This window comes from Diceros bicornis, chromosome 14 (genome assembly GCF_020826845.1).
Source record: "Diceros bicornis minor isolate mBicDic1 chromosome 14, mDicBic1.mat.cur, whole genome shotgun sequence".
Classification (NCBI taxonomy): Eukaryota; Metazoa; Chordata; class Mammalia; order Perissodactyla; family Rhinocerotidae; genus Diceros; species Diceros bicornis.
Window position 1 is genome coordinate 28,459,181 of NC_080753.1, and position 25,557 is coordinate 28,484,737.

Below are 25,557 nucleotides of genomic sequence, written 5' to 3' on the forward strand. Positions count from 1 at the left end.
CCCTTTTATGTATGGAATAAAGGCTGCTTGTATTGTTAGAACACCAATTTTCACCTAACATACCAAATATATACTGAGAAATGGGGAAAATCCTCTGAAAATGTATTTTTCAACAGGGAAAAAACATGAAGAAAATATATGATGCCACTGTTTGTGAACCTAAAGAACTTCTGAATCCCTCTCCCAAAGTAACAAATTGTTGCAAATCACCCTGGGTGAAATACAGTTTTCAGAAGGCATACATGACCCAACTTGTCAGCTCCCAGCAAGTTTCAGCCATGTCAAGGAACGCCGGTAAGATATTATTTGTATTAAACTAAGATAAATCTTCTGCTTAGGGTACATTTTTCTTGATATTGAGGACATAAAATTGGGCATTAGATTATTTAAACATTAACTGTAAGAAGAGAGTGGTAAATCTATTCATCAAAGTTTTTAGGAGGTAAAAATGTAAAACCGACTTTGCTTCCTGGTATTAAATCTCTTAGTTTCTGTTAACGCCGAATCATTGATGTTACAACTAATTAGGATGATCTCAAATCTACTGAAATAGATCAAATTTATTTTTTAATAAAAATTTGTCTTTACACTTGACCTGACGGTGTCTGCATTGGTAAGGTGGGGAAAATTCAGTTTAGGTTCCTTCTTGATTTTGCCAGTATAGGAAAGAACATGAAGGAACGATAAACTTGAAATTTTGTTTTGCAAAAATGTATGATTCCTAAATGTCTTAGAATGTTGGAAAATTAAAGTCTTTTGTTTTGAAGAGCATTAAAAAATGTTGGGGTTAAATTTATGGAGTTTTAGACTTTTAGATTAAAAATATGCTAAACACCTGAAAGGAATTATTAAAACTAATCTCAAACTACTCTCCAACTTAAAAAGATTTACATGCCACTGAGAAAGTGGAAATTTCAAGCATCCTGAGCGTCTCTTGCCACCATATCAAATGTGGTATCCGTTTTCTAGAAAGAACTCAATTGACTAAAGTTTTGAATTTTCATCTGTGCAAGTGTCAACAGTTATGTCTCAAAGCCTGAGATTGTCACCTATGCGTACCTTCTAGAACATATATTTTTTTTTGAGATGTAATTCATACACCATAAAGTTCAACTTGTTAAAGTGCACAATTCAGTGGTTTTTAGTATATTCACAAAGGTGTGCAATCGTCACCAGTCTTCTAGAACTTATATTTTATTGTAAACCTTTTCCAACATGTTTTCTCACTCGCTATACCACTTGATCCTCAGATTGCTCCTAAAGCTGATGGGTACCTTCTGAGGTGCCCTGTGGGCGGTTGCCACATTTACCCAAAATGCTTTCGTAATTACAGTTTCACTTCAAAAGCAGAAGCAGGGTGAAGAATTAATAATGCTACTACCTTTGATTATAAATAATAAGTAACAGCCAACTACTTAATCTACACGTTTTTCATGCCTAGAACGCTCGCTTTACTGTGTATGTAAAATCTTCTTTGTGACTGGTATTTTAGTCGGGTGGGCCACCAGTGTGCGTTCAACGACTGTCAATCAGAAACAAGGGCCCCCCCCCCATTAGAGGTGGTAGCGGACACAAGCCTCCCTTTTCCTCCCCACGCTTTTCCTGGCCCAGGAGGCAGCAGCGCCTTTCTCCCTTTATACTTTAGGATATCGCTGAAGAAGTGGGGGATGTGCAGACTGAGGGGGCGGTGTGAGAGGGACGTGGAGTTAACTACTATAGACTCGAGAAGGCCAAAGCCAGGCTAATCAGGCGCCCGGCTGCGTACTCCGGGGACCGGGTCTCCCCGCCTCCCGCTCGGGTCAGTGGCTGGAAGCGAGCCAAGCGCGCCCCTGCCGGAGACCGCCCCCGGCCGCGCGCGCACCCCACGCGCTCCCCATTGGCCACAGGGGGCCACGTGACCTCGCCCGCCGAAACCGCCCCGCGGAGCGCGCGCTTTTCCCGCCGGTGAGCTGGCCTGGGCGGTGCGGCGGGTCGCGGGTCGCGGCGAGGTGTGGAAGGTTGCTTAGACGGCCCAGGGAAGCTCTTCCGCCGGGCACCTTAAAAAAAAAAAGGCCCTAAGTACATCCCAAAGTAAAACTCTTACTGAGGAAGCTGATTACTGAGAATGTCGCGTTACTCCCTCAGTGGGTTTTGTCCCAGGCTGCAACACAGACCTGAAAATGGAAATCACAAGCCATTATTGAGTGGAAAGTGACCCGCTGAAGCCAAAATTTATCTCTGTTGCTTGGGGGAAATCTACACGTATGAACATAACTCTTTGGGAAAAAAACCATAATTTTTGTATGGGGAACTTAAAGCCACTTTTTCTCAGAAAAGTTGAGGGGGTGGGTAAGAACTTGGGAAGTCCAGAGCAACCATCCTGATACGTCATTTAAGAGAAATTAGAAACTCTTGGGAAAACGAAAATGAGTAAAAACAACAAGAGGCCCTGCCCAGCTCTAAAAACGTAATAATTATTAATAAGAAAGGGCAGAATTAAAAACATATATATATGTATATATGTATGAGTATATGTAGTGTGAATGGGATTTATTAATTGTAGAAGTCAGTAGAGTCCAATTCTTCAGCTTCTTTCTCCCTTTGAGAGTGCATGGATGTTCATTTTTGCCTCTTTTTTATTTTTTTGCCTCCTAGGCTCAGCAACTCTTCTCCCTCCTCCTCTAGATGGACACATTTTCTTTTTTTATTCATTCAAAAAAATACTAGGGCCTACTATTTTCCAGGTACTGTGCTAAGTACTGGGGTGACAATGGTGAACAAAAACAGTAACAGTCCCTTCCTTCCTGGAGTGTACAGTCTGGTAGAGGAGGCAGATAGAGGTCAATTACATGTACCAATGTTAATAATAATGTGATAAGTGCTAAGAGGAGGTTCAGATGATGTAATGGGGCTTTGACCAGCAGGGAGTTTGGAGAATCCTTCCCTCAAGGTGTAACCCTGGACTGAGACCTGAAGGGGTTAAGGGAAATGAGGGTTGCAGCAGAGGGAGCAGGTTGTGCAAGGGGGAGCTGGTAGCCTGTCCCCTTCCAATGACTGCCCGTGTCACCCTTTTCCACTATACATACATTAATCTTGCCTCTTAGTTCTCAGAAGACACTTTTTTCTTTCAATTCCAAGTTCTTAGGGAATAACTCATAACCTATAATTATTGTTATAGATAGTGTATATCCAATAGGTAAGTATACTACTATACACATCTAATATGCATGATCATTTCTGTTGTTTTACATAATAAAAACATGCAATGATTATGACAAAATGTAGAATATAATGTATCTCAGTAGAACTAAGGGTGCTATAGATATTCAAAATGGTGAGAGATCACATTATTTTGGAAGACTCAAAAAAGTCATCTTAAAGAAAGTGATTTTTGAGATATGCTTCATAGGTAAGATTTGGTCAAATGGAGACAGTTTAGTTTGAGCATAGGGTTCAAGAAAAGTAAGGAGGCTGGACAGATAAATTGAGATATATTCTAAGGGCCTTGAAATCCAGTCCAAAGAGCTTGTAGAAACTAAATAGAAACGTTTTATTTAATTTTGTTTTGTTTTGTTTTTGGTGAGGAAGATTGGCCCTGAGCTAACATCTGTGCCAATATTCCTCTATTTTGTATGTGGGTCACTGCCACAGCGTGGCCTGAAGAGTGGTGTGTAGATCTGCGCCTGGGATCCAAACCCTCGAACCCTGGGCTGCCAAAGCAGAGCGCACAAACTTAACCACTACATCACTAGGTTGGCCTCTTATTTAAGTTTTTTTTTTTTTTTTTGTGAGGAAGACTGGCCCTGAGCTAACATCTGCCAATCCTCCTCTTTTTGCTGAGGAAGACTGGCCCTGGGCTAACATCCATGCCCATCTTCCTCCACTTTCTATGGGACGCTGCCACAGCATGGCTTGCCAAGTGGTGCGTTGGTGCACGCCCGGGATCCGAACCTGCAAACCCCGGGCCGCCGCAGCAGAGCACACGCACTTAACCGCTTGCACCAGTGGGCCAGCCTCTTATTTAAGTTTTAAGGATGTTTTTGAGATACTTTTTCCCCTCCGATGTTTACCTTGGAAAATTTTAAATCTACAAAAAAGTTGCACATATAAGCCTATGGGTACACATATAACCTTTGCGTGGATTTACCTTTTTTTTTTTGGGCCACATTTGCGTTATCTTTTTATCTCTCTCTCTCTCTCTCTCCCCACACACACACACAGACACCCATACACACTCACAAATGCACGCACAGATGTTTTTCTTTGCTAAACCGTTTGAGATAAAGTTGCAGATATGCGAACTTCATCTCTAAATAATTACACATATTGTCTCCTAAGAACAAAGATATTTCTCTGCATAACCACAGTACAATTATGACACTTCTGAGATACTCTTTAAATTAAAGTTTGAATAAGTATTCATATTACTAAATAATAATGATAAATGAGTTACTAATTTAAATGGCTTGCAACAGTGCCTGACATATTGTAAGTGCTATGTAAGTGTTTGCTTAGAAAAGTACATTTTCGGGCCGGCCCAGGGGCGTAGTGGTTAAATTTGTGTGCTCTGCCTCCAGGGCATCTGCAGGTTCAAATCTGGCGCTCGGACCTGCGCACCGCCCATCAAGCCATGCTGTGGCAGCGTCCCACGTGCAAAATAGAGGAAGATGAGCACAGATGTTAGCTCAGGGCCAATCTTCCTCACACACACACACACACAAATCATTTTGATGGTTGGACAACTGAAGAATGTGACAAGGCATATAGTGAAAAGTCTTTCCTGCCTTCTTGTCCCCCATCAGCTGAGTTCCCACTCTCATCACTCCTTATCGTAGGGAACCATTGTTCTTAGATTCTTGGGTACCCTTCTAGGGGCTCTTTATGCAAATATGAACAATTGTGAATATAGAGTTTTATACCCCCGCCCTTTTTAGACAAAAGATAGCATATTAAGCACGCTGTTCTTACTTGCTTTCTCATGTACAATATTATTTGGAGATCTTTCTGCATTAATACTTAGAAAGCTTCCTCATTCTCGTTTACAGCGGCATAATTTTCCATTGTGTGGATACACCACAATTTATTTAAATAGTTTCCTGTTGATGTACATTTGGGTTGTTTCCACTCACTTAATATTGAAACCAATGCTACAACAAATAACCTTGAACATTTCTATGTTCAAAGGTTTTTGTAAAATTTGCATTTGTAAAACTTGATGAATAGATACATTGCCCCCCCCAGGAGTTGTACCAGTTTACACTCCCACTAACTGCGAGAGTATCTCCAGGCTTTTGATAAGGTTCTATACCAAGAGTTTAGAATGTGTGAATGTGCATTATGGTTGCTATTTTACAACTGTCAATGAAAGAAGAGCTGTCTTCAGAACAAACTAAGAGGTAGGTCTGTCCTTAGATAAACTTACAGAGTTGCTGACGTTTTTCATCCAACCCTAATGTTCTTTTCTGTTCCATTCTCTCCATTCCTTTAGGCAGCTGCATCTTTATAGTCATAATTAACGATATTTGTTGAGTACCTTCTATGTGTAGGACATGGAGCGGGGTCCCAGAGTTATGTAATAGATTCATGTCCTTAAGGTTTCACCATTTAGGTGGTCAGATACACACAAAATATAAATAGTTATTACGTTGAGTTCCAGAATGCAAAACACACCTCTTTCTTTTGGCGCACTCAGTCCTTTGTTGCATCCTGTCTCCAGGTCCTTCATTCTCTGCCCTTTTGCCTATTTAACTGAGTTACCCAAGGCTAGTTGGCTTCCTTACAGCTCCTTCATTTCTCCCAACGTCCATCACTCAAACTTATCCAATTCGTATTCCATCTTCCTAATGCAGATACTAGATTTTGTATTTCCTGGGTAACAATTAGTTAATCAGTTAAACTAATCGTTGCAAATCATTATGCTTTTGATTGGCACAGGCAGGGCTGGCCCTAATCCCATTTTGAAGTAGGTGACATTCGTTTGGAGGGTCTCCCCATTTGGTTGCCCTTTCTTCTCTCTGGGCACCTTCTCTCCTGGGGGAGCTCTCAGCCCCTCACTGGTACCCTCACTTTGCCTCAGGAAATTGTCAAATGATCCTTGCTGGGTGTCAACTAATCATTAGGATGTTACTTCAGAATGGCCTGAGGTGAGACTCGCATTAATATGTGTATGTTTCAAGATACTCTTGAAAACAGGAATAGAAACTGAAATGACAGTCACTAGGGATGCACTTTTGATCAAAGGGCCATGTATTTCCCCTTCTATTTAAGCTACCTACTTAGGGGCTTGCCCTTGGCTGAGGTCAGTTAATGCACTGAGACCCTGGCCCTCTCAACGCCCCTCCCCCCCCGCATCTTCTCCCTCCCGCTCTTTACTCAGTTGTAGGGTCCTGGGGATGGTTGCCCTCAAAACTCTTTACTTTTGAACCTAGCCGGGCAGCCCTGGCTCAGTGGCATCCGGCAATAGGAGGGGGCGCTGTGAAGTGGGGTGGGGGTTCTCCAGTGCCCTTAGGCCCTCTTCCCTGTCTCTTCTCCTAGTCAGCTTGCAGCCTGGCTGCCCCTTGTGAAAGGTTGTTTCTTCCAACTGTGTCGCCCTGCATAGGTAATACACTTTCTGCTCAGGCAGAAGTGGGTCCTGCTAGCTGCCCAGTGTATTTAAATGTGTGGACTCAGGTAATGATGCTGTGTTTTTGTTGCATTAAATTTTCTTTTTATCCAAGCACTCATGTCCATGAAAACAAATCAAGGACTACTGGAGAGTACGGTGAAAAAGGGCCGAAGCAGTGCCTGGCACATAGAAGGCCTTCTACAATATTTGTTGAATGAATGAATGAATGCAAAGTAGGTAGCCAGCCTCTACCTTTCACCTCTATCGCATCACACTGTCCCATTCCCAGAAGGAAAACTCTTTAACTGGCCATGTTTTCCAGTTTTTTAGAGTGATTCTCAACCCTGGCTGCATGTTAGAATCACCTGGGGAGCTTTAAAAAAAGACCTATGTGTAGTTTTATTCACAGACCAACAAAATGGTTTTTTTTTTGTCTACAAGCTGATAGTTATGTGCAGCCAGAGCTGAGAACCACTGTTCTAAATAATGTATTTATTCCTTTATCTCTTGGTTTATCAAATTGATGCCATCCATTGATTCGTTGACATGACAGATGAGGTGTAGCTCAAACTATACCCTCTCTTCTCATGTTTGATGGTTAAATTATTATTTTAATACTTCCATTTGTTGTCTTTGTGAACTTAAATAATTTAAACTCCTATTTCTTATTTCATATATTTTCAGCAATACCACAACTCTCTATTTTATAAGATGAAGATACTAACTTCCCTGCCCTCTTCTCGCTCAGCCTTCCACAACCTGCTATTTGTCCCCTATACTTTTTTATTTTTATATAGCCAGAGTTGTTAACATTTACATCCTGACCTCCAGCCACAACCAACTCTTCCATGCTTTGTCCATCAGTTGATTCTAAAAGTTAAAACCCAATAACCTCAGTTTACATTATTGTATCTAAATAAATAGTGTCTGACACCAAGTCCAATCGTAGTAGCTAAGACATATAATATAGGGCTTATTGTATACCAGGTGCTTTGTGAACATCACTGTTTAATATTCATAATAATCTTAAAGTCTCTTTTAACAAATGGGGAAACTGAGGCACAGAAAAGCTAAGTAACTTGCCTAAGAACAGGAAATTAGAAAGTAACTGAGCCAAGACTTGAGCCCTTCCATATGGGAGATTCGGATAAAATTTTCTTTAGATACAAGCTTAGGACCCTTGGTAGCTGGAAAGAGAATGCACATCAAGGTCATATGCATATTTTTTCTTTCTCTTTTCTTGGGGAGTGATGGTGGTCTTCAGCTCCTGTTGTACTCTGGTCAATTTTCTTTTTTCCATTTCTGTTGATGACTAATTTCAGCCACTTCAGGATCCCCGTCTTTCTCAGCGGATGGGCTAGTCTTCTGCTTCATGTACGAAATTGACGTCACCAGGGGTAAACACCTGAATCTCCTTCCTGCTTACTCCAGGCTTCCTCACGTGAGCACCACTCCTTATCTCTTTCTGTCCTATCTCAAAGGAAGGGGGGACCCCCCACTTGTTCAAAGCTAATCCTTCCCGTGTTTTCATCCTCATTGCTCCTAAACCTCTGGGACTTGGCCTCAACAATTTGTGCTACTCTATCTTCCATTTTCCATTATTCCTGCTCTAATTCCTCTCCTCACGATACAAACCTGCTCAAGGCTTTCAACTTACAAAGTTCCTTCAACACCTCTTCCTCTTGCTGCTGCACCTTCTCTCTCATTTCTTCATCAGGGCACCTCTTGGAAGAGTAGTCTACACTTACTGATGCCAAGTCAGTCTGGTAGCTCAGATTCACGCCACACTGTTCAGACTTCCTTTCATCCTTACTGCGTGACCAATTCTCTTGTGCTATACTTCAATCCTGGGTGATACCAGCAATCCTTTTTTAAAGGAGCAGTCTGTCCTTGGTCAGAGACTTTGAGCCTTCCTGAGATTGATTAGTAGTCCTGCTAAATGTAAGCCAACTATTTTGAAATTATTATTCAGATTAGGTATTGTCAGCAATTGAACATTCAACTATAAAATGTTTACTTGATTATGAGAAGGTGTGTCCTTTGAGATGGGGCAATTACTGTTGATTTTGTAATAGAAAGATTTAAGTGTTCAAAGTGATTGAATTTGAAGCACTAGCTAACGGCTTAATGCCCTCCTAAACGAAGCCACTTTCCTCGACGAAAAGAAGAGGTCACGCTGAGTTTGAGGTGAAGCCTTGAGTTCTGGTGAGGTGGTTTGTCTCTGAAAAAGGGAGGCGTGTGTTTTCCAATCAGGAAGCAGATGGTCCAGCATGTGGAGCGGCCGAGACTTCCAGTACCCTCATCCTCATTTTTGTCCACCTGTTGTGTCAGCATTCCAAAGGTAAAATGTTGTGCAAACACTCTCTTCAAACTCTCTTAAGGCTCTGGGATTTAGGGGTGGTGGCACCAGCAATAAAGTCTGTAAGTACTGGACTGATTTTCCCTGAGAATAGTCACCTCCTAAGGATGAAACAAGGGACTAAATCTGCAATTGCTTAAAATTATGCTAGTCATACAGCTAAAGTACTGCGAAGTTTAACGCAGAGGAATAGCCTTTTGAAAGGAACTATAAAGCAATTTAAACTTAAGCCACATTTTAATTTGCTTCATATTTGGACCATAAACTTCCGGTATGACCTTTTATTGTTTTCTGGACTTTCCCATTGCCTTTCCTCCTCTCCCCTACATGATTTGTAGTTATGATATCCTTAAGTTTCCCCAAATTTTTAAATATTATCTCTTCTATCAAATCTCCCTTCCCTGGGGACTTCCCTCTAGAGCTGTTCTGCTCCATTGTAGTTACTCTTGAGGCCCTATTGCGCCATTCGTCTTGGGACTTCACATGGGTTGGATCTACCTTCTGCTAAATCGTCTGTCCTCTTCTTTCTTGGTTAGTCATACTCCGTTTGACTCTGGAATACTTCCTCAAGAGGCTTCCTAAGAAATTGTGTATGGGAGAGAAACTTCCTGAGTCCTTGCACGTCTGCAAATGTCTTTATTCACCTCTTGTATATTATTGAGTTTAGCGAGGCATAGAATTCTAGGTTAGAAAGGGGTTTTAATAAAATCTTGGAGGGCATTAATTGTTCCATTATATTCCAGGATCCATTGTCGACGGGAAGTCAGTCGCCAAACTAATCCATGTTTCTCTTTGGAGATTTTTAGCACCTCCTTATGCTTGGTGTTTTGGAATTTCACTATGTTCTAGAGGTGAGGTTTTTATTTCCTCATTTGTTGTCTGAGAACTTGGTGGGTGTTTTTTTTTTTGGTGGGACTTTTCTAATCTGAAGTTTGCTGTCTTTCAGCTGTGGGAAGCTGTCTTGTACTGTTTGTTTTGATCATTTCCCCCCTCTATTTCTCTCTTCCTGGGATTCCTATTAATCAGATACTGGTCTTTCCATATTGGCCCTCTATATCGCCTATTTGTTCTCTCATATTTTTTAATTTCTGATGTTTTTCTGAGTGATTTTCTTGACTTTATTTTTTCATCAATTGTATTTTTAATTTTGGCAATCATATTTTTAAAATCTGCAAGATTTTGTTCTAGGATTATTCTTTTTTCATAGCTTTCTCTTGTGTTTCCTGAATGTAGTATTTTCTTAAATCTCTCTAAACATATACATTAGAATTTGTGAGCATTCTCTTCTGTTTCCTGAAATTATATCTGTTTTCTTCAGGATTACTGTTTTGTGTGTTTATCTGGTATATCTCTTTCATTCTGTGGTTCTTCTCAATTGCGTGGTGACCCTTTGTTATTTTAAAGAAATGTGACCTGGGTAGCTGGTATGGGTTTTGTCTGCTGGTATGTGAGTGGGACTGTTTTCTCAGGTGGTAGCAGTAGCTAACATTTATATCGTGTTTATCCATGTTCCAGGCACTGGTTTGTGCAGGTTAAATATATTGTCTCATTTAATCGTCTCAACAACCCCTCTATGAGGTAGTTACTATGGCATTTTATTAAGTTTATTTATTTATTTATTTTTGAGGAAGCTCGGCCTTGTGCTAACATCTGTTGCCAATCTTCCTCTCTTTCTTTTTCCTCCTCAAAGCCCCAGTACATAGTTGTGTATCACAGTTATAGAGTTGTAGCTCTTCTATGTGGGATGCTGCCTCAGCATGGCTTGACAAGGGATGAGTATGTCCGTGCCCAGGATCAGAACTGGCGTACCCTGGGCCACTGAAATGGAATGCGGGAACTTAACTTCGGTGCCACTGGGCCGGCCCCTTTATTAAGTTTAGTATTCCATCAATTGTAAGATGTACCATTATTTTGTTTACTACCAAGAAAGTAAACAATGCTGTTGAAATATGGCATGCCATAGGTTATAAAACACATCCTGATTTTGGAGGCATTAAAAAAATCTTAGAATTGATGAAATAATACATACATTACAATTCCCATCTTACAGTTGAAGAAACTGAGGCATAGAGAGATTAAATAACTCGCCCCAGGTTACATAGTTTAATCTGTAGCAGATTTTCCATTTGACTCCGAGTGATCTGGCTTCAGAATTTTGCCATTATGCCTAACTGCCTCTCCAGGGCTCCCCGCTGAGTGGGGACTCAAATGGGGCATAGGTGGGCTCTGAGTTGGGGGTGCTTTAGGGAGATGAGTTAGGGAACTGGCTTTCTGGCCCCAGGTGCCCCAAATGCCAGAATGAGAAGACCTTTAATCTGAGGCACCAACATTCGTAAAGAAGCTCTAGCTTTCTCCACAAGATTTGTTCTCTTCCATTAGGGAAGAGTGGTCTGTTTTTTCTTCTGCCTGAAATCTGTGCTGGGTACAGTGGGCTGGAGGTGTCAAGGGATCAAGTGGTGCAGCTGATCCCCATCAGATTTCCAGTCTATGGTGTCCCTCTCCCCCAGCCTCGGCGTCTTGGTGGAGTAAATGGGCTTCCAAGCCTCAGGGCACCTGTGGTGGGTTCTTGGTGCTTTCTCTGCCTGGCTCATTTGTCCATATCTTGTCTCATCTACTTTCTGCCTTCCAGAAACATGTAGAGATCTCTCATCTACTGTTGACCTTGCCTCCCATTCTCTTCGCCTTTGTGGTTTATTCTTTTTTTTTTTACTTTCATTTTGGTGACATCTTGGGAGGAATTAGGAGAAATGGAGAGGCCAATGCTTATGCTCAGTCTTGAACCAGAAGTCCCTAGACCTCTATTTTCAGTGAACACAATCAAGATTATAAAAGGATGACCAACATATGAGAAAATAAAATTTTCACATTATAGCCAGCAGTGGAAAAGCACTTACAAAACCTTAAGAGCATGTTTGCTTACAAGTTTTTCTAAATGCAACTGAAGTGACAGCTGGTCAAGTTTCTCATACCAAATTCTCAACATACAACAATATTTTTAAAAGTTCCAATGCTTTGAGGCTTATTATTTGCTTTATGAAGGAATTATTCTTGCAAAAAGATCAACCATGACATTTTTCCAAATTCTCCACTAGGTCATTTGGATTATGATTTTCTTTTCTGAACTCTGTGTGGATATATACATATTCACACAACTTTTTAGCATGAAGTGAGATACTTTTTTCCTCTGGATATTAAAAATTCAATACTTGGAAAATAATACAGAGTTTTACTTTTTAATTTCATTCATTTTGATGATCTTGTCACAAGACTTCTCACTTCAATATATGATGACTTTAGAGCTTTGATTTAATGATGTCTTTCCTGTTATTTATCTTATAATATTTCTTATAATATGGTAGTATAGCTATTTTATTTTATAAGTGTCTGTGGGACAGGTGCACCAACTCTCTTTAGCCAGCAAATAATGCCATGTATAGATTGAGTACAGCAGAGCTCTCAATCCATTTTGCTTTCAACTTTTATGAGAAATGGGTAAATGACCAGAACCAAAAATACAAGCCACTAGTGTCAGGAACTTAATTTTTAAATTTCACTTTCAGAGTCTGTGCTGAAGCTGATTTATAGCCAACACAATCTCCTACACAGTTTTATCTACATTAGACATCTCTGGACAATGGTAATTGATGTAGATATTTATGATTATTTGTTTGGTTGCAAGGAAGAGAAACCTACTGCGGTCACCTCCAGAAAGCTGTGGTTTCTGATGAGGATGCTTATGGAAAAAAACTGAACTTGGAGGGTTCAGGTTCTGAGGCAGTTCTGAGGGCCAGTCTGGTTTTTTTTTTTTTTTGTCTTGGTTTCTTTCTGAGTGTCTGCTCAGTTCTTCTCTGTCAGCCAGCTCCCCCCCCTTCCCCCCCCCTTTAAATGTTTCCTTCCCCTTCATAATTTTCACTTGCAAATGGTTTTGGCTTATCCTGGGCCCGACATAAGCCTGTGGCATTCCTGGCCCCACTGCCAACTTTTTCCTTTGTCTCCTGAGTCTACGTTGAACAGAGAAGAAGCTGACATTGAACAGAGAGGAAGGGACCCTGTTCCTGTTTTGGAACTAGGTTCTGAGTACCTGACCAGCCAATGGATTATTTGTTCTTGGGTCAGGTGTCCATCTCTGATCCAATCAACTGTGGCCTGGGGTTGGGGTGGGGACATGTAGGCAAGAACCTGATTGCTTAGGCAACAGGACAGATTCTCTTGGAAGGGGGTATGGGCAAGTCAAACAATGATTGGCATCTTTAACACAAGGACCTTAAGGCATGTTTCAGGATTCTGAATCATCATCATCATCATCATCAACACACGAGTGCGCGCGCGCGCACACACACACACACACACACACACACACACACTGTTATATTCTGTATACCATAGTTAACCAGGTAACAATGCCTGCTAGTACATTTCAGAAGGAAATTTTCTACAAGAGTTGACAGGTGGTTCTGAAACACCATTTTTCGTGATTTCCCTTTTCGCTCTCTGACTCGTCCTTCTCAGTCATTTTTGTGGGCTTTTGTTCCTTTGCCTACCTTGTTAACCATCAGTGTTATCCAGAGGGTCTATCAGCTATACAAACTCTGAAATATCTCATCCACTCTCCTGCATTTTTATTGAATAAATGAATGAATGAATGATGACTCTTAAATCTTGACCTCAATTTCTGACATCCGCTAGCTTCAGATATTATCCAGATGCCTGCTAAGATGTCCTACAGGTACCTTAAATTTGTAAATAAATTTGAATTTTCTTCTTTCTCTTTCTACCCGCTTCCTCCACCTGCCCTTCCTGTCCTCCCCTGACCCCCATTCTCTGTGCAGGCTGATGGTATCATCACATTTTCAGTCTCCTAAGCCAGAAAAGTAGGAATTTCCTTTTCTTTCACTTTTCTGATCTAATCTGTTACCGAATTCCAGCCTATTCTGCTTCCTAAATATTTATAGAATCTGTTCTGACCACTCCACCCCTGTTAGTACTGCTTCAGTTCAGGCTCTGTATGCTGAGGTTAAGAGCATGGGCTTTGCAGCCAGACAGACCCGGGTTTAAGTCCTGGCTCTCACATTCATTGGCTTTCGAACCCCAGGAAAGTTACTCAACCCCTCTAAACCACCAGTTCTCAAACTTGGCTGCACATGAGGACCACCTGGGGAGCTCTAAAAAAAATACTAATGCTTGGTCCAACTCCCAGGATTCTCATTTCATTGGAATGGAGCAAGGCCTGAGCATTGGGAATTTTAAAAGCCTCCCCAAGGGATACCAAGGTGGAACCAAGTTTGAAAAGCACTGCTGTAAACCACAGCTCTCTCATCTGTAATATAGGGTAACGACCTCGTGGGGGTCATGGTGAGGGAGTAGTCAGTAAAATAATGCATGTATGGCATGGCATGTGGTAAGCATGCTAGTTATTGTTAGGCAACGCCTATCATCTCTCCCCAGGACTTTTGCAGTAGCCTCTACATGCATTCCCTGCCTTAAGTCTTACTAGTCTCCACTCTGATCCCAGATGGAAATAGCTAGAAAGCAAATCTGATCATGTCATTTCCTACTTAAAACCCTTCAGTGGGTCCCCTGCTCTACTGGATAAAGCCCACGCCACTTACTGTGCCTTCATGATTTTGCTCTTGCCTACTCTATTAGCTGTCTCCCTTAGCTGTCTCCCTGCCTTTCAACAATGGCACTACCTACAGTTTATGCACAAAACCTCACTGTCTGTCACCCCCCTGCCTTTGCTCACGTGATCCTTCTGCTTGGAAAGTCCTCTTTGCCACTCCCTCCCATTTGGTCCCCGCCCCCATCCCTCTCTTCTTCTTCTGGCTAATTCTTATTCATCCTTCGTCTTTCAAGACTGAACTCAGATATCCTCTTCTTTGGGACGTCTTCCCTGACTCCTCCGTGCGGACCTTGCTCTTACTGTAACATGTTGAGTTGTAGTTTGTGTCTCTCTCCCACTAGACTCTTGGAGGACAGGGCTTATTCTCTCAGTATAAAGCCTGAAAAATCAAAGTCCTCAAATTTTATTGAAATGAAACAGGGTCAACGCAAAACTTGCTGTGTCTGTGAAGCCATATTTATATCTACTTTAGCCCAAATTTATTTCATCGTCTTCTGTATTCCTAAAGCACTTGGGAATTGTTTCATCTCTAATCAGTGGGTTGTAAGCAACTTAAGGACCAAAATCTTGTCTTTATTTTTTATAAGTTCCCCAAAGCACCAGCACAGTAGTTTACTCATAGTATCGCTTAAAAACATTCATCAGTTGCTGGAAGCAAATAAGGTTTGGAGGAACTCATTCAAGGATCATGGGTAAAAACATTAAATGGAAAAATCTATTTTAAAAAACTTAGACCTGTGTTGCCCAGTACAGTAACTACTGACCACATTTGGTTATTGAAATGTGGCAGGTGAAATTATGGAAATGAACTTTAAGTTTTATTTAATTTTGATTAAAGTTTAAAAACTGATAATTGTTGGAAAAATTTTAAGTATGTTTGGAACAACTTAGATATGTGAATCTACTTTTTTAACTGTAAACTTCACAGAATCTAAATACAGATCAAGGGTTTCCAATGAAAAGTTAGTACCTGAATTGAGATGTGCTGTAAGTATAAAATAAACACTGGATTTCAAAGACGTAGGTATAATAAAAAGAATGCAAAACATATCATTAATAATTTCATATTGATTATACGTTGTAATGATAGTATTTTGGATATATTGGCTTAACTAAAACATATTGCTAAAATTAATTTTACCTGATTTTACTACTAGAAAATTTAAAATTAATATGCAACTTGAATTGTATTTCTGTTGGACAGAGCTGATCCATTCCAATACAAGGCTTTGCTTTTTGATAATCATTATGATGATAGGATTTCAACCCTGTCATCGTCTGAGACAGTTTTTAGTGACTAGGGGTGAGTGATTTACAGAGACTTAATGGAATTATCTCTTTTGAACTCTTTTCTGTCAATGCAGATCAAAATCCACCTTCTCAGCCCAAGGAGAATAGCATTGGCCAGAACCATCACCAGGAGGAAGTAATCCGCAAGATGGCCATGCAACTGAGAAACATTGGAGACAGCATTGATCATAGGATGGTTCAAGAGGTGAGACTTCAGTTTCCCCAGCAAGGGCTTGTCAGGTAGGAGGAAAGAGCAAACAGAACAACGGCTGCCAAGTGGCTGGGATGCCCAGGAATTAGCAGAACACATGGATTACTAATGTCCGGATTACCAAACATTAGATCTGAAAATTGTGAACCTGAGTCAAAGCCAGTATTTGATCTCACACTTGCTACTCAAACCGTGGTCCATGGACTAGCAGCATCAGCATCATTTGCCGGCTGGTTAGATGTGCAAAATTTCAGGTCCCAGCCCACGATGCTGGAATCAGTATCGCCTGTTTACACACACCCCAGAGGATTTGTGTGCACATTACAGTGTGAGAAACTTTGCTCCACACCCTCAACTAGGATGCATATTAGAATCACCTGTGAAGTTGTACAAACTACAGATGCCTGGGCCCCACCTTGAGAGACTCTGATTTAATTGGCATGAGGTGTGGCCTGCGCATCAGGCATTTTAAAAGCTTCCCAGGTGAATCTAATGCTCAGTCAGGGAGGAGAAACTCTGCCTAAGATTGTGGTTGTCCTCCTGAACCAACCCAGAAGTTGTGATCTAAGCCCCACTCCCACCAATTTGTTAGTTTCTCCTGATTAGTATAAAAGAAGGGAAAACGGGAAATAATAATTACTGTTTGAAATCTTAGGGGTGATGAAATCCACAGCCAACTTAGTTTTCCTCCAGAACAACCTGTAGTTGGCAGCAGAGGGAGATTGATCCCTTGGGGCTCTGTGGTCGGAAGGGTGGCTGCCCCTCAGAGCCTAACTTCTTGCCCTTAAATTCACGTGTCCTGTGATGATTTCTTGTTCATCACTGATGCTACCACCATGTGAGCTTCAGGAGTGCCATATCCTTTTCACACTCTGGTCCAAATGTGGACAGCCTCTCCCTCAAACAGTACATTCCCTGAGATAAAACATGAATGGAAGGTCCCAACAACAATGCTACTAAAAGCAAGAAGGAAACAGGAAATAAACACAATCAAGTAAAATATTTGATATAGCAATTTCATTCAAACAAATATTTATTGAGTGCCTACTATACACCAGACTCAGTTCCAGGCTTTGGTAGCTGGAGCAGAGAGCAGGACAGAGATGAGCCTGCTCTCAGAGAACTCATAATCCAGGAAGGAGACAGATGAACCAATAAACAGTCTAGTCAGACAGGGATTAGAGGACACCGAGTGATGGAGAGTGACTTGGATGGGCGATCAGGGGAGGCCTCTCTGGGGAGGTGATATTTGAGCAGAGACTGGAAGTGAGGGAGCAAGCCATGGGAACACCTATGGGGAAAGTGTTCCAGGCAGAGGGAAGAGCAAGTGTAAGGCCCTTGTGACAGGAACAGGCTTAAGGAAGAGCGAAGAGGCCAGAATGGCTGGAGTGGAGTGAGGTGAGGTCTGGGAGTTGGCCTTGGTCTTTGACGCTGTGGTAAGGTGTTTGGGTTTTACCCTAAGTACGAGGGAAGCTTCTGGAGAGGGAGAGCCAGAGAGTGCCGTGAGCTGATTTGCATTTGGAATGGAAACTGGCTGCGTGCAGAGAGTAGGCTGTTGTGAAAATTAAATGAGAGAATCTATGTAAATCACTTAGAACAGAGCCTGACCCACAGAAAATGATCAATAAATGTTATCTGAATCAAATGATTAGTTTTTGTCTTTGCCCTTTCGATATCTGGGGTTGAACACCTCTTTGCTCTGTGTCCTTTATTCCAGCATACTCATGATATTCACCCTCCTCCTGTGCTGTAGTTTCTTCCATAGGAAAGCTTTTACTGATGACTATACTTGGATTCTAGGAAAGTCCTTAGTTCAGCTTCCCTGCTTCTCTATCAGCTAATTCTCTGAATACTCATGGTTCCTTCTAATTTTTTTTCTCTGAAGAGGAGAGAACGGAGTAGGACAAATCATAACCACCTATTTTCTACGTCTGCCTCAACCCAGTCAAGAGGTCACTGCTCTACGTAACCTCCTTTTCCATTTTTCTCTTTTTCTTTCTTTCCCTTACCTTTTAGGTTGTAATTTACTTTTAAGTCTTAAATTTACCTCTGCAGCTTAATAAATTGACACTGAACTGCCCCAGCTTTTCTTTCTTTTTTTTTTTTAAATAACTACTGAGAAATAAAATTCACATACTATTGAGAAATGAAATTCACATACCATACAAATAAAATTCACAATCATTTAAACTGTGCAATTAATGGTATTTAGTATATTCACAGAGTTGTACAACCATCATCACAATCAATTGTAGAATATTTTCATCACCCCAGAAAGACACCCCAAACCCAATAGTCACTTCTCATTTCTTCCCAGCCCCACTAATCTACTTTCTGTCTCTATGGATTTGCCTATTTTGGACAGTTCATGTAAGTGGACTAATATAATACGTGGCCTTTTGTGTCTGGCTTCTTTCACTTAGCATAATGTTTTTTTTCAAGGTTCATCCATGTGTTACCATATCTCAGCCATCTGCTCTCTCCTGTCACTGTGGTTTCCTGTAAACTGAAGGTAACATCTTAGGCTTGCTCCGGGCAGGGTTGTAGTTAATATCTTATGGGGCCTGGGGCTGGGTAACACATGTTGTAGCATGTATCAGTACCTCATTTCTTTTTATTGCTGAATAATATTCCATTGTATGTATATATCACATTTTGTTTATGCATTCATTAGTTGATGGACATTTGGGTTGTTTCCCTTTTTTGACTATTATGAATAATGATGCTGTGAACATTTGTGTAGAAGTTTTTGTGTAGACATATGTTTTTAATTCTTTTGTGTGCATCCCTAGGGGTGGAATTGCCAGGTCATATGACAACTCTATGTTTAACTTTTTGAGGAACTCCCAGACTGTTTTCTAAAGTGGCTGCACCACTTTACATTGTGGCCCACCAGCAGTGAATGAGGGTTCCGGTTTCTCTACATCCTTGCCAACATTTGTTGTTAATTGTCTTGTTGATTATACTAGCCTAATGGGTGTGAAGTGGTATCTCATTGTGGCTTTGATTTGCATATCGCTGATGTCTAGTGTTGTACATCTTTTCATGTGCTTATTTGTATATCTCTTCAGAGAAACGTCTATTCAGATCCTTTGCCCATTTTTAAATTGGGGTATTTGTCTTTTTATTATTGAGTTGTAGATGTTCTTTATGTCTTCTAGATGTAAGTTCCTTTTCAGATATATTATTTGCAAATATTTTGTCCCATTCTGTAGGTTGTCGTTGCACTTTCTTGATGGTGTTCTTTAAAGCACAAAAGTTTTTAATTCCCATGAAGCTCAATTTATCTACAGGCATGCGTTGCTTAGCCATGGGGATATGTTCTGAGAAATGTGTCATTAGGTGGTTTCATCATTGTGGGAACATCACAGAGCGTACGTACACAAACCTAGATGGTATAGCCTACTACACACGTAGGCTATATGGTATAGCCTATTGCTCCTAGGCTACAAACCTGTGCAGCAGGTTACTGTACTGAATACTGTAGGCAGTTGTAACACAATGGTATTTGTGTATCTAAACATAGAAAAGTTACAGTAAAAAAACAGTATAAAAGATAAAACTCTGTATAGGGCACTCACCGTAAATGGAGCTTGCGGGCCTGGAAGCTGCTCTGGAAGTGAGTCAGTGAGTGAGTGGAGAGTGTGAAGGCTGGGACATTACGTACACTGCTGTAGATTTTACAAACGCCTTACACTTAGGCTATGCTAAATTTATAAAAAATATTTTTCTTCAATAATAAATTAACCTTGGGGGCCGGCCCTGTGGCATAGCGGTTAAGTTCACGTGCTCTGCTTCGGTGGGCCCAGGGTTCGCAGGTTTGGATCCCGGGTGTGGACCGATGCACCACTTGTCAAGCCATGCTGTGGCAGCATCTATGTAAAGTAGAGGAAGATGGGCATGGATGTTAGCCCAGGGCCAATCTTCCTCAGCAAAAAAGAGGAGGATTGGCAACGGATGTTAGCTCAGGGCTAAGCTGCCTCACAAAGTAAATAAATAAACCTTAGCTTACTGTAACTTTTTTACTTTGTAACTTTAGAATTCTTTTTTTAACTTTTTGACTCTTATAATAACACTTAGCTTAAAACACAAATACACTGTACAGCTGTACAAAAATATTTTCTTGGGGCTGGCCCTGTGGCACAGTGGTTAAGTTCTCATGCTCCGCTTCAGCGGCCAGGGGTTTGTGGGTTGAGATCCCAGGTGTGGACCTACGCACCCCTTGTCAAGCCATTCTGTGGCGGCATTCCACATACAAAATAGAGGAAGGCTGGCACAGATGTTAGCTCAGGGACAATCTTCCTCAAGCAAAAAAAGGAAGATTGGCAACAGATGTTAGCTCAGGGACAATCTTCCTCACTGAAAAAAAATTTTTCTTTGTGTCCTTATTCTATAAGCTTTTTCTATTTTTAAAAATTTTAATTTTTTTTTTTTTACTTTTTAAACTTTTTTGTTAAAAACTAAGACACAAGCACGCACATTAGCCTAGGATTACATAGAGTTAGGATCATCAATATCACTGTCTTCCACCTCCACGTCTTGTCCCACTGGAAGGTCTTCAGGGGCAGTAATATGCATGGAGCTGTCATCTCCTAGGATAACAATGCCTTCTTCTGGAATACCTCCTGAAGGACCTGCCTGAGGCTCTTCTTGAGGAGGTGTCATTCTTTTCAGAAATAAGTCCATGGTAGTTTGCTTCTTTTTTTCATCATAGATTTACTTGTGAGCAGATAATGCACCATGAACATTCCTCTCTATTAATGAAAACCTTTCAGTGTTGGAGTCCATGTTTTCAGAATTTTTAAGGAGCTTGTTGAGGTCTTCCAAAGCTTCCGCTAAAGCCTTGACTGTGAATTTTTCTTGAAGGTTCTTCTCCGCAGTTTCCTCTCTTGCCCCTTCTTCAGCTATACGTTCCTGTTCTAGTTCCAAGAAGTCCTCATTAGTCAATTCCTCAGGAACCACCTCTAGGAGCTCCTCAATGTCATCCTCATCCACACACAGGTTCAAGTTGCTTGCCCTCTCAACCACAGCCTTGTTGATTTTTGCAACCTCCTCATCCTTGGCAAATCCTTTGAAGTTGTGAATGAATTGTATACGCAGTCCGTTGTTGACCAAAATGTGGTTATTCCTGACTGTATTTTTCTTTTGTTGCTAGTGCTTTTGGTGTCATATCTAAGAAACCATTGCCTAATCCAAAGTCATAAAGATTTACACCTCTGTTTCCTTCTAAGAGATTTATAATTTTAGCCCTTAAATTGAGGTCTTTGATCCATTTGGAGTTAATTTTTGTATATGGTGTGAGTTAAAAGTCTGTCTTCATTCTTTTGCATATGGAGATCCATTTGTCCCAGCACTCTTTGTTGAAAAGATTATTCTTTCCCTATTGAAATTGTCTTATCACCTTTGTCGAAAATCAATTGACTGTAAATGTGAAGGTTTATTTCTGGACTCTCAATTCTATTCCATTGATCTATATGTCTGTCCTAATGCCAGCCCCAGCTTTTCTTGCAGCATTTTACAAAGCCAGCTTTGACCTAGACTTTTAAAAATATCTTGTCCTGTACCACAAAATTGCATTTTAGAACGCTTTTAAATAGACCACAGCACATTTAAAAAATAATTTTAAAAATTCCTTCTAAGTTTGGCTCTGAAATGCTAAAGGCTTTACTCTGCGGCTGCAAGCCTTAAATCAAGCAACTTTAACAAAATTTCAAATCTGTCACGTATTTCTTCACATATAGTCATCATCTGTTCATGTTTTGTACTCTTTAATTAAGTGGTCACATTGATTCTCCAGATGCCTTCCTGCTTTTGATGTTTTTAAAACTTTTATTCTTGCTCTTGGAACTCCCTAGAAGGAGCTCACCAAGTCATATTTTTGTCTGCTGAACTGATTGTTCTTAATCGGCCACATAGCTTGTTTTCTCGTTCTTTTCACTAGGCAAGTGTTCTGTGTTTTCAAACAGGCCTTGATTCTTAAAATAACATCTTCTATTGTGCTATTTAGTTATGAAGGGTTTTTATTCAAGGACCTTGTCTGTTTTTTTTTTTTTTTAAATCTAGAGCATGTAATTTTCCTAGATATAAAATGTGTTTTAAAATAGTCTTCCCATCACTTTTAGGATCTTAAATGTGTCTTTGAAATTTTTCTCCACAGGACTCTCCTTCTGGGTTCTAGAAACTGGCCCCCTCTGTCCTTACAGGCCTGGGAGTGGTAACACTGATGTTATCAGCTCTGGTTTGCACCACCCTCTGTGGTCTCCCCAGTCTTTGTAGATTGTCTCTCTGTTTAACTCTCCCTGAATCCTCCTAATTTGAGTGTGCCATTTGTTTTCTCTGGGGCCCTAACTGATGCAGTAATGCATAGAAATTTCTTAGTTTGTTAGAAAAAAGGAAGGGAAACTAACATTTATTAAACAATTTCTTCCAGGTACTCTTTGAGATACTCTTACGTTTCATTTAATTTTCCCCATTACCCTATGAGTTACTATCATAAGTGTTTCAAGAGAAGCAGTTGCGGTTCAGAGAGGTTAGGTAACCTATCTCAGGTCACTCAGCAACGAAGTGGCAGCACTGGAACTTAAATATATGAGCATGTGACTCAGTGCTCTAGACAATTGCTTGTCTGCCTTACTGGAAGGAAATGCATTCACTTTCCTAAGTGATACCAACTATAAAAGGGAAAAAACCCTTTAATGATTCCCAGTTACCGATAGGACAAAGTCTAAATTCTTAGCCTGCTGCTGATCGTTTATCATTCATTCGTTCATTCATTTATTCAACTAATATTTATTGAGTACCTACTGCGTGTCAGGCTCCATTTAAGTACTGGAGATATGGCAATGATCGAAAGAGACAAAACTCCCTAGCCTCATGGAGTTTATATTCTAGAAGGGAGACAAACAGTAAACAAATAAGTAAAGTATATAGCTTATCAGATAGTGATAAATGTTTTGGAGAAAAATAAAGCAAGGAAAGGGATGAGGAGTATTGAGGGGTTTGTAATTTTAAGTAGAGGAGTTACAGGAAGGCCTCACAGGGCAGCAGACCGCTGAGGTAGGAGAGGGAGCCGTGGACGTCTGGGGGGAGCAGTGGAGGCAGGTGGATAGCCAAGACTCTGAGGCAGGAGAGTGTCTGGCATGTTTGAAGAATATAGTAAGGAGGCCAGTATGGCTGCAGTTGAGCAAGAGAGAAAGTGGTAAAAGATACGGTCAGAGAGGTGGTGGGGGGTAGATTAGGTAGGGCCTTGAGGTCACCTAAGGACTTTTCTTCTGATAGAGGCTGAACCATCCGAGAGCCCTGAGCAGAAGAGCCACATTTCAACAGTCCACCAAGGCTGCTGTGTCGAGAACAGATGGCAGGAGGAGAGGCAGGGACGGGGACAGCCATTTGTATCTGACCCTTGGCCTCCTTCTCCTGATGTTCGTTCCCATATTTAGTAACTGCTCCACAAACCTGCTGTGCTCTTCGTCACCTCCAACTTTTTTGTGTGTATAGGGAAGATTAGCCTTGGGCTAACATCCGTGCCCATCTCCCTCTGCTTTATATGTGGGACGCCTGCCACAGCATGGCTTGATAAGCAGTGCTTAGGTCAGAGCCTGGATCCGAACCTGTGAACCCTGGGCCAGCAAAGCAGAGCGTGTAAACTTAACCACTATGCCACCGAGCTGGCTCCCTGTCACTTCCAACTTTGCTCATATTCACTCTCCTCTTCACCCATCTATGTCCTATCCATTCTTCCAACCCCAAAGCAAATCTCCTTGCTTCTTTGAGAGGACTAAGAAAGTGCTCTGGGAAGCCAGAGGACGAGGTTATCAGTCCTGAAAAGAGTGCCCCAATTTGCTGATAGTGAGGATGGGAAAACATGTCCAGAGGAAAACTTCCCAAGGCCGCGTGGAGAATACGGATGTTATAGAACAGACAAGATAGTCTCCTTCCGCTCTATACAGTTCATACAGCAGCCCCAGAAACCTGTTTGCAGCCATCGACTGAATTAATATGAATGTTGCATTTCTAACTTTGGCTTATTCTATTGCTTTTTTTTTTGAACCTCTCTCTCTTTTTAAACAGGATCTTCAACAGGAAGGCAGAGACGCACTGGCTCGTTTTGTCTTCGTTTTCTTTGGAGGAGTTCACGTGTTGCTGCACTTCCTCTGGGACAACCATTTGATGTAGAAGGAATATAAACGTCAAGTTCTGCTTTCCTTCTACCCTCTGAGAAAATGTGAATCCCACAGGCACAGATGGGATGAAGACCCTTCACCATCCCCCTTTCTTGTTACCCATCACTGTTGGTTTTTGCCTGGTTTGTTGGAGAACTGTGGACTCACTGGCCATTTGTCTGTTCAGACCAAGCAGCTCTGAGATGTCTGTGTGTGCCTCATGGTAGAGGCCAGGGAGTCCTTAGGAACCCAGGGGGGCTCGCCACTCAGGAAACACCAGCGCTGTGGATGGTCCCAGCGCTCCTTGTGAGGACACCTTGAACATTTCCTTCCATGAGAGAAATTGAACCTTGTCCTCAAACAGGCGGTCACAGAAATGGGCGCTTGCTCCCAGGTCTCTTCCTGTGGACCAGGCTCTCCAGTGACCTGTTGGCCCCCTCTTGTTGCCCAGGTCCAAATCTGCAGTGCCTGGTCTTCTCCTTCACCTTTCTGTCTACCTCGTAGTCCCTGTCTCCCCGCTTTTAGAAGTATTACAAGTATTAAGAGAGTTTGTTGTTATAAATTATAAGTTTCATATATGCATTCTGGTTTCTTTGTAGGAAAAGTGTTATTTAAAAAGTTAATAACTTAAAATATGAAATAAATGTTATTTTATTGAGCATGAAACACCCGTGCATATTTCTTTTGTGAAGGAGGGATTTCGTTTATTCCTGCTCATATGGGTTCATCATTTTGTAGACTTTGATCATATGTTGCATGCCCTTTGTCCTTCCCAAGGGAGATGTCCCCGTTTTTTTAGTCTGTCTCAGGCAATGCCTATTTATTTCCATCATCACCTAGGTTTTGGCTTGCTGGCATGGAACAGGTCCTAAAACTTCCTTCTTATTTATTTATTTAATTCTTTTGAATAGGTATTTATTCATATGGTTCAAAAATCAAAACAATATAAAAAGGTTTACAATGAAAACCCTTGCTCTTATTTTCTACCCTGAATCCTAATTATGTTTATTAGTTTGTTATGTATCCTTCCAGAATTTCTTTACAAATACCAGTTAAAAAAATTTATACATATATTTCCACACAAAAGGTGTCATGTAATACAAACTGTTCTGTACCTTGATTTTTTTGCTTAGCATGGTGGTTAGGCACTGTTCTAGTATCTTATAAATGTTAATTCATTTACTCTTCATAACAACCTTTTGAGACAGGTATTGTTATTAGCTCTATTTTGTGGTTAAGGAGACAGAGATAATAGCTAGCAGAGAGGGGCAGTAGAGAGGTTAACTAACTTGCTCAAGGGCACACAGCCAGTAAGTGACATAGCTGGTATTC

At 41.1% G+C, this 25,557-nt stretch overlaps 1 protein-coding gene across 1 annotated transcript; it reads left to right on the plus strand.

The window, feature by feature from the left end:
* The first annotated feature begins 125 nt into the window (after nucleotides 1-125).
* Nucleotides 126-24,878, plus strand: PXT1 (peroxisomal testis enriched protein 1). The gene is made up of 3 exons (XM_058553965.1): nucleotides 126-294; nucleotides 15,927-16,057; nucleotides 24,134-24,878. The coding sequence occupies exons 1-3, from the start codon at nucleotides 126-128 to the stop codon at nucleotides 24,236-24,238; spliced, it is 405 nt and encodes a 134-aa protein (XP_058409948.1). The 3' UTR covers nucleotides 24,239-24,878.
* Nucleotides 24,879-25,557: the final 679 nt, after the last annotated feature.

What these genes read in the sequence shown, in the direction of transcription:
- PXT1 (XM_058553965.1), top strand. Translation starts at nt 126, where the DNA reads ATGAAGAAAATATATGATGCCACTGTTTGTGAACCTAAAGAACTTCTG. An exon ending in AGCCATGTCAAGGAACGCCG is followed by an intron (nt 295 to 15,926) that starts GTAAGATATTAT and finishes CTGTCAATGCAG; the next exon opens with ATCAAAATCCACCTTCTCAG. An exon ending in ATCATAGGATGGTTCAAGAG is followed by an intron (nt 16,058 to 24,133) that starts GTGAGACTTCAG and finishes CTTTTTAAACAG; the next exon opens with GATCTTCAACAGGAAGGCAG.